We start from the raw sequence: 9,337 nt of genomic DNA, 5'->3' as shown, positions 1-9,337 counted from the left end.
TTCATTAAAACCCTAAAGATTCACATCAACTTGTGGAAAATGGGCATCTGATGACCTCTTTAAAAGATGAAGCGGAACTAGATCTGCATCACAAACCATAAGTAAATGATTTCATAATGCTTTGTCTGGAAATGATCATGTTAACAAACATAAACACCCGCATGCAATAGTGAGGAGGTGTTGATGCTGTTTCCTGTGCAGTGACGCTAGCCAATCATAACAGCGGCTGATTACTGACGAGCCTTAAAGGACACGCCCCTTAAAACAGATCGTTTTAGACAGAGGGTCAGAATGAGGGTTGAAAATCTTTTTTCCACATGTATTTATTTATTTATTTATTTTTTTGGTGCAAAATTTATTATTAACATTATAAGTAAACCTCAAGGAGTACATTAAAATAATATAAAAATCCATGTCATGGCCTCTTTTAAGCTTATGTAGTTTCTGAGACTCGCTGGGTTGATGTCATCTAGCATCAAACGCTTTTGCTCAGCAGTATCTGTTGATATCATAGAGACAGAGCGATAATCTAAAAACGTGTGGGTGTGGCCTAAATGTGCTCTGTCTCTATTGGTTTTCGTATGAGGTCATGTGAGCGGAGGCTTGTTTGTGTGTCTGTCATCAGGATTCATTCAGCCTCCAGCCGTTAACGGGATCCCGCCGCAGGCTCCGTATTACCCTCCCGCGGGCTTCCAGCCGTCCTACCCCGCCCCGGTGCTGCCGCAACCCATCGCTCCTCAGTATCCGGTGGCTCCTGCGGCTCCGGCCCCGGGCCCCGTCCCCCCCGCACAGTATCCCATCACCCCCGCGCCCGCCAGCGTCCCGACTCAGGTACATCACACACACCCCGGATTTGTTTGATTCCTTCAAGAGGTTAGTTTGTCATCAATTACGATCCCAAGATATTTATGATTGTCAGTCAATTCAGTATCCACTCCGTCTATATTCGTCAACCCTGGACTCAATGTTGATCTTCCAAAATCAATTAACATATCCATGTTTTTTTCCACATTTAATTGAAGGTGGAATTTGCTACACCACATCACAAAGTCTTCTACTACAGGACCCTCGATCCTGTTCCTGTAGAAGACTTACTATCACGGAGTCATCTGCATATTTAATAATATGCCTGTCCTCATATGAACTACGACAATCATATGTGTACATGATATATATAACAAGAGTGACAGTCAGCGACCGTGAGGAGAGCCCGTGAAACAAAACAACTGTTTAGAAAATACATTGTTGACTTTAACACACTGTGGCTTCTCTGTTTAAATTAAATATTGTAATAATAATACATTTAAATCAATATTAAATTGAGATATTAATTTCTCTATTAATAAATGTGGCAGAAGTAAAATTGATGAACAACAGCTTGGCGCACGTTTTTGGTTTTTCTAAATGTTTATAAACCAGGGGGCGTATTACAGAAAGATCCTAGCTTTAAAATCTGATCTTATGTGTTTGGTAAGCATGGTAATTTGAGTTAGGACCACATTTAGGACAAAAGCTATTACAGAACAGCATTTCCTAAGTGTGTCATCTGAACTTAGCTACGGAGAGGAACTAGTCCAGGTGATATATGCACAATTTGAGGTGATATGTTCACTTTTTCATAAAAGCATGAAACTTGGTACAGTTGTACAGTTTGGGGCCCTGAACTTTTTCAGAAATGGAGCCATCGCAAAAACACCTCGTGGTTGCCATGGTGACCGTTTTACTTTCCACCACAGCCAAATGATGTATTTTATGTCATATCTCCTGAACCAAACATGAGAACACAGAAAAGGTGATGTCTACCCCTATGTTTTGATGGTCAAGAATTACAATGATACCATATACAGCAACATAAACTGTTCAGGTGAAGAGTTAATGGTGAAATCAGCGATGTGAGAAGGAAATAACATCTGTGCATCACAGCATTTACAAAAGTCCATATTATGGCTATGAATTTTCTTTCTTTTATAATTAACTAATATTTTATTCAATAGTACAATAAAAGATTGTTTTAATTATTAATTCGTTACATTTATATAGCGCTTTTCTGGGTACTCAAAGCACTTTACATGGAAGAGGGAATCTCCTCGTCCACCACTAATGTGCAGCATCCACCTGCATGATGCGACGGCAGCCATATTGTGCCAGAACACCCCCCACACACCAGCTTAACTAATATTTTATTCAGTAAAAGATTGTTTTCAAGAATACTCGGTCTGCTCTTAGTATCTTGGGCTTGACTGAGACCTGGATTCGTCCAGAAGACTCCTCAACCGCTGCGGTGCTCTCCAACATCTTCTCTTTCTCTCACCCCCCCGTCAGGTTGGAAGGGTACTGGTCTTCTCATTTCTAATAATTGGAAATACTCAACCCACTCTTCCCTATGCAATAAAAATTACTTTGAGTTGCATGCTATTATGGTAACAGCTCCTGTTAAACTCCATATTGTAATGATTTATCCCTTCCTGGTCACCTTTATAGAGGAGCTGTATGGGCTGCTGTGCTCACTCTCTGTGGATGGCAGTCCACTTGTAGTCTTTGGTGACTTCTAAATCCATCTGCAGACTTCCACTTCCGCTCATAGCTTCATTCCATCTCAAATAGCTTGCCACCACAAGCACTAACAAATCAGGCAACCAGCTTGACTTAATATACACATGCAATTGTATCACAGACAGCATTTGGTAAAACCTCTAGACATCTCTGCTCATTTCTTTATTACATTTAACCTAAATATTACTACCTGTGTGCCACCAATTCCTCTACCAGTTACTTTTAGGAGAAACCTACGCTCCTTTCACCCTCCCATCTTTCCTCTGCAGTGTCATCCTCTCCTCCTTCATCCACCCATTTCTCATCTCTGGATGTAAATACAGCAACTGACACTTTATGATCCACTTTAACTTCTTGTCAAGACAATATCTGTCCAGACAGGCCAGTGCATACTACCCCTTCTAACCTAAAAACTTACCCCATGTATCATCATCATCTTTACTCTGTTTTGCTGAGCAGTCTTTGGGTGGCTCACCAATGCACTAGATTTCTCTAATACTAAAAATTAAGTAGTGTAGCAGTTCTTCAATATCGATGTTAGCATGTCTTCCTTCAAACAATCTTAACCCTTGTATGAATCCTAGCTTCTCCCAAAGTTCTGTCTGTGGGATATAATTGTATATCTGAAGACAAAAGGGCTACAAACAACAGATACTGTTAGGAGCTTCCTGGAGATCCTGCAATCTACAAGACGTTCCTGAGGGATGCTGTTCCTCTGTTATTCTACTGGAATGGACCATTTGGTTCACACCTTTATAGACACAGTTACATTATTTCTTTCACAGAATGACCAACTGAAATTTAACCAATCAGGTTTCAGCAGCTGCCATTAACTGAGACTGCTTCGCTGTCGGTCAGTATAGTCCTGCAGATAGAGAAAGCTGATTCCAAATCATCAGTTCTTATTCTGCTGGATCTATCTGCCACTTTTGACTCTGAATCTTATCCTGTCTACCTTCATCGGATCTGCACTCCGCTGGTTTGAATCTCATCTCACAGGTAGGTCTACATTGCTCCGCGTGTACTGGACCGAGTCGAAATAGCCTTGCCGCCTGCGCTCGTCACCGTCCGGCCCGCACCGCACCACACCCTACACACACATATTATTCCACCCGTTACATCAGATATTAGCGGTTCACCTGCGTGTACTCGCCCGCATGCAGGACTCTGGCTTCCCCCTGCCGACAACATAATAGACAACTCTGGCCCCAGAGAGTGATTGTAAATTAAGTTTATATGAAATATATTAGAAATTTCATTCTGCATCTTCTGAGAGTTCATTGTAATCCTTCTCATAAAGTCATCATTAACTGTTCACCTGATTGCGTTGCGGTCTGCGTGTTGAGAGAGAACAAGAATGTATTGGAATTGTACCAAGTTTCATGCTTTTATGAAAAAGTGAACATTATTTTCACACATCACCTGGACTAAAAGGGGTATTACAGAAAGCTCCTAACTTGACAGAAAATCCTAAAAACTGTCTTAACTTTAGGGCAACCCCACAGCTGTCCTGACTTCAACATTATTTGAAAGCAAAGGGAAAAATCGCTTACAATTGCGCTGTCCAACAATTTTGTCTTCACAGACTCAGCTGTACGGTTAATTTTCGGCAACTCCAGCCCGCTCCCTGAAATGAAAAGCTCGCCGGTTTTGTTTATCCATTGTTTGCCTCATCAGCAGCTGCACAGTGTTGGTTGCTTAGCAACAGACCTGAGAGTGGATTGGTGAACTTGATGCAATTTAGGATTTCCTAACTAGAGATAAGATACGATTTTGTAAGATAAGATAAGAATCCTAACAAGTTAAGGATTGCTTCTGTAATACGTAGGTTTCAGAAAAATCCTAATTTAATGTATCATATCTTAACAATATGAAACGTATGTAACATATCTCACGATATGATATTATTGCGAAATTTTTATTTTTAAATATTGTACATTTTAAAGTTAAAGTATTCTATCTAAAGCACTTTGAGAGTTCAAAATTAAGAGCTCTAACTTGCATTCTGAACTAAGAAAACTTAAGTCAGAAAAAAGTCAGTGAATTGAGTTGTAGCTGAACTTTAAAGTGGACTCAACCCTCTTTTTATTTCTGATATACTGTCTTGGTCTAAATTACATTCACACTGGTGTTTTAGGAAGCCAAACAAATTGGAATATATTAATAATAACAACAACAATTACAGTAGTAGCCATATTTTGTAAAAAAAATTGCACTGTAAAATAAATGAAAATATTTCTATTATTTTTGCTTTACACTACAGCAGGGAAATTACTTCTTTCCTAATTTCTACACTTGAACGAGATATTTTGAATTTGGACTCATTTAAACCGCTCACTGTCAGCAATTCATTCTGCACTTTTAAGCTTTTATTTTGACGAGAGTTTTTATTTTGAAGGAAAACTCCAGCTTCAGTGAAAACAGGCTTACAAAACCACATCTCACTACAAGTCTAGTGAAACGAGCTGATCGTCTCAATGCTTTAAAATACGCAGCAGACTTGATGAAGAGGTGAAGCTATATTGTGCTTTCGGTTTTAGTTAGTTTGACAGATACTGTGCCAAAGCATAATGGCCCAAAACAAATATATTTTAAAAACTACACGTTTTGCCCAGAAGACCTCTCTTTTCATATCGTCATGTGACCACGATAATATCGAGACAGTTATGCTATCGTGATATCGCGATATTGATAATATCATTTGTTACATCCCTAATATCTTAAGTTAAGACCTAAGATAAGAAACTTTCTATAAAACGCCCCCAGATTTAAAAGATGAAGAATAGCATCCTCCACACCTCTACCTTCTGTAAAATCAGTTCCTGTTCACCGCCGTCCATCTGCTCAAACGCTTGTCTCTGTCTCCAGACGCTTCCTCCGGCTCCGTTCCCTCCCCCGGCTCCGTCCAATCCGCCGCAGAGACGCCGCTTCACGGAGGAGGTGCCAGACGAGACGGACCACGGCCTGCTGGGATACCAGGTGAGCTCTCGCGTGCGCCGGATGCTGTGCTCGTCTCCGTCTGCCTTTACTGTGTTTCTGCAGGTGCAGGCGGCCTGTGACAGACCGTGTGGGCGGAGCCTGTAGTGAACTGACCTTTGACCTCTGGGGTCATGATGAGCACCTGAAAGTGTTTGCAGTATATTTGTAATGAATGACAGCAGATGAAAGCTCAAACCCTAGTGAGCCGCCTAACTAGACAGCAGCACGGGCATTGATCTGAGATATTGAGTAAAAGAGACACGCTCATTAACTCTTTCCCCGCCAGCGTTTTTGACAATAATTGCCAGCCACCGCCAGCGTTTTTGCTGATTTATGAATATCTGAACATGCAATACAACAAAATAAAGACCAGACCCTCTACTTTCAAACAAAAAAATCTGTTTTATTCTAGCTTCAAGCTTTATTCTAGCTTTTTATTTCTTTTTTTTTTATCAACAATTGAATATAGGTAGGTTTCATAAAAAAAAGCAACATTTTGAGCAAAAAGCTGAGAAAATTGCATTTTTATCAAATAGTCAAGTCACCATTATTTATATAGAGCTCTTTATAATACAAATTGTGTCAAAGCAGCTTTACAGTATTAAACAGGGAAATAGTTTGTCGAAATAGTGTTTAAATCTAGGCTGCAGCAGAGTCAGATTGTGCAGAGGACTCATCTGATTCCCGTGGAATACTACGTCTGGATCATATTCAGTAATATTATCAAAGCAAAGATGCAGTAGATGGCTTCCATCAGAATCCCAAAGCTTCACAGGCCTTTAACACCTTCTGGATCCACATTTCACTCTGAAACATTAGGCAGCTTTCATTTATACACGCTTCGTGTTGATGATCGCATTATTTTTCATATGCATATGCTCGCATATGAGATCGCTGGTTTCTGCATCTTCCTGGTCTGTGTTTTTGATCTGCATTTTCTAGACTCATTCAGGAGATGCGTAATAGCGCCCCCTAGTGACGTGGAAACACAGAAAATTCTGTGTTTGGAGGGATAAGAGTTAATATGTCATTAATGTAGCGTGTATCTCATTGATTAGGACACTAGTTTTATTATATCGGAGTGTCTATTTACACTAAATACAAAAAGCCTGCCTTGTTGGCAGAGGCTATTTACACTGACTCCGCCCACCAACATGTGATTGGACTAGTCAACACTACAAGAGACACTTTACGTAGATGGTAAAGCGCACTTTGTGCAAATAGCTGCTGTCTTTATTAATATTTACATGTAATGTTTTATTGTTATTGTTTTTTAGTTGAATTGGTCTGTGCTGTAAGCATTCAGCTGCTCACTAGGGTTCCTGTAGTGAATGATGGGAACTGCTCATGTGTTTGACTGTAAATGTGATTTTCCTTTTCTGTATAAGAGTGATTTGATGTGTGTGTGTGTGTGTGAGAGAGATGATCAGTCACTGATATGTATGTGTGTGTGTGTGTGTGTGTGTGTGTGTGTGTGTGTGTGTGAGAGAGAGAGCGAGATGATCAGTCACTGATGTGTGTGTGTGTGTGTGTGTGAGAGAGAGATGATCAGTCACTGATATGTGTGTGTGTGTGTGTGTGTGAGAGAGAGATGATCAGTCACTGATATGTGTATGTGTGTGTGTGTGTGTGAGAGAGAGAGAGCGAGATGATCAGTCACTGATGTGTGTGTGTGTGTGTGTGTGTGTGTGTGAGAGAGAGATGATCAGTCACTGATATGTGTGTGTGAGAGAGAGAGCGAGATGATCAGTCACTGATGTGTGTGTGTGTGTGCGTGTATGTAAATGAGGGTGTGTGTTAATGCTGTTGTGTTTTTCTGCTCATAGCATGGACCCATTCATATGACTAATTTAGGTGCAGGCATGTCTGTGGGCAGCTCTGAGGCATCAGGACCCCCGTCTGCTGCTTCCTCAGGGCCTGTGAGAGAGAGAGACAGGTTAGACACACACACACACACACACACACTAAATATTAAATGTTATTTGTTTACCTGCATGTCATGTGATCATTAACAAACGCCAGCGAACTGTGAACATGCAAATGTGATACTAAATAACATGAATTTGTGTTTGAAAGACAAAAGCCCTCCAAAGACACAGTAATTCATGGTTAAATAACCTGCTGAGTGATCATTCAAATAAACATTGTGTTCATCAGTAGTTGATGTGATGTTGAAATGCTGAGAAAACACTTGTTAAAAGTGAAATGATTTTTGTAAATCCAGCGGTCAAATAACTAGTGACTGATCTCAAAATTCTGATGTCTTGATCAAAACATGACACAAATGAAAACACTCTTGTGTTCTGATCACTCTGGATGTCCATCAGGTGCATCATGGGATGCTTTTAAGACCTGTTCACACCAAAAATAATACTGTAGTGATAACTACATCCGCATCAACTCTAATAACAAATATAATATATATATATATATGTATTATATTATATCTATCTGTATCTATATGGATGTGTGTGTGTGTGTGTTCACACCAGCAGATAATAACATTTATTTATAAAGCTGCAGTTTTGTTGCCTGTCACTTTAAATGCTGGAGCTCTTTAAAGCAGGGTGGATTCTGATTGGCTGTCAATGTTTACATCCCTCATGTGCTGAAAAAATCCTGATTGATTATTGGTGTGTGTGTGTGTGTGTTCGTGCAGCAGCAGACTCATGCCGCCTCCGTGTGCTCCGGCGCCAGTCGACGGTCCGAGAGCTCAGAAAGCAGACGAGAAGACGCCGCCGGCGCCGAGCCTTCTGGGTAAGACAGCCGCTCACACAGCTCGCTCATTATCACTCACGCTGATGCTCTCTGCATGCAGAAGTGAGGCTGCAGCGGCGGAGGACTGTATGCTAGCTACAGGTAAAGCTGAAGCGTCTCGCTTCCTCAGGAAATGACACGCTTCAGCTTCTCCGCCCGTCATTGGTCAGATGTTTTGAGTGAAGCTCCTCCCCCGAGCGGTGATGTCATCAGCCCTGTGGCTGCCGCACTAATGGCCGTCTCTCTTGTGTTTTGTGTTCTCTCTCTTTCTCTGTGTTTTTTCCCTTTCTTTCATGTCTCCGGATCCTGCGGGGGTGGGGCCTCCTTCCTCGACGCTGCCTCCTGATTGGACGCCCCCAATGACGCACGGCCGTCGTCCAATCCTGCGTTTGATTAACTGTGCTGCTGTGGCGTGTTGTTTGTCTGTGTGTTTCTGGTCTCTCTCGTCAGAGCCGCAGGTGAAGCGCGCGCGGATGGGGCTGGTGGCGTACACCGGAGACTCCTCCGACGAAGAAGAGGATCATGGGGCCTCCAGAGCGTCCGCAGGAGCCACAGGATGGACGTACCGCTGCCCGTCATCACTGCCCTCACGGCCCAAAACACAGACGCAGCCCATGCCCTTCTGGATGGCACCGTAAACACACACACACACACACACACACACACACACGTTCATACCTCCGAAAGACTGTCCTGTGGGATTATGGGAGGATGGAACAGCGATGGGCGCTCATGTGATGCGTGCCTCGTCACTCTGCTTTAGTTTCTCTTCATCGGTTTGATTTGTAATGTTACTTCCTCTGTGATGAATAAACACATGCATTGACTCACACACTGTTTCCTGTTTGATCTCCACAGTAGGGTTGGGAATCAAAAATCTCTTCCTATTCCAGAATCAGATACTTAAGGTCAGGAATCGGATACTTGTTATAAAATTAAGATTTCAGTTCCACCTATCAATTCCTGTGTGCACTTATTTTTTAATTTTTTTAGCTGGTGAAAAGGGGTTGTTAAAAATGTATTTGTCTTTGAATCATTCATGAAGAGA

At 41.6% G+C, this 9,337-nt stretch overlaps 1 protein-coding gene across 4 annotated transcripts in view; it reads left to right on the top strand.

Annotated features, from left to right (window-relative positions):
* Window positions 1-9,121, top strand: part of khdc4 (KH domain containing 4, pre-mRNA splicing factor) — an 18,226-nt gene extending 9,105 nt beyond the window's left edge. Inside the window, exons 10-14 of one of the 4 annotated variants that reach the window (XR_009266369.1) lie at window positions 626-831; window positions 5,422-5,532; window positions 7,387-7,468; window positions 8,192-8,289; window positions 8,740-8,774. Coding sequence is in view for 3 of the 4 variants with exons in the window: in XM_058746907.1 (XP_058602890.1) it covers window positions 626-831; window positions 5,422-5,532; window positions 7,359-7,468; window positions 8,192-8,289; window positions 8,740-8,927 (713 nt within the window). In the remaining variant the exon portion in view is untranslated. Of the gene's footprint in view, window positions 1-625; window positions 832-5,421; window positions 5,533-7,358; window positions 7,469-8,191; window positions 8,392-8,436; window positions 8,602-8,739 lie in introns of those variants that run through there. The other 3 variants (XM_058746907.1, XM_058746908.1, XM_058746909.1) reach the window with 3 other exon arrangements.
* Window positions 9,122-9,337: the final 216 nt, after the last annotated feature.

Source organism: Onychostoma macrolepis, chromosome 16 (genome assembly GCF_012432095.1).
Source record: "Onychostoma macrolepis isolate SWU-2019 chromosome 16, ASM1243209v1, whole genome shotgun sequence".
Taxonomy (NCBI): Eukaryota; Metazoa; Chordata; class Actinopteri; order Cypriniformes; family Cyprinidae; genus Onychostoma; species Onychostoma macrolepis.
This window is presented reverse-complemented; position numbering and strand designations above follow the sequence as displayed.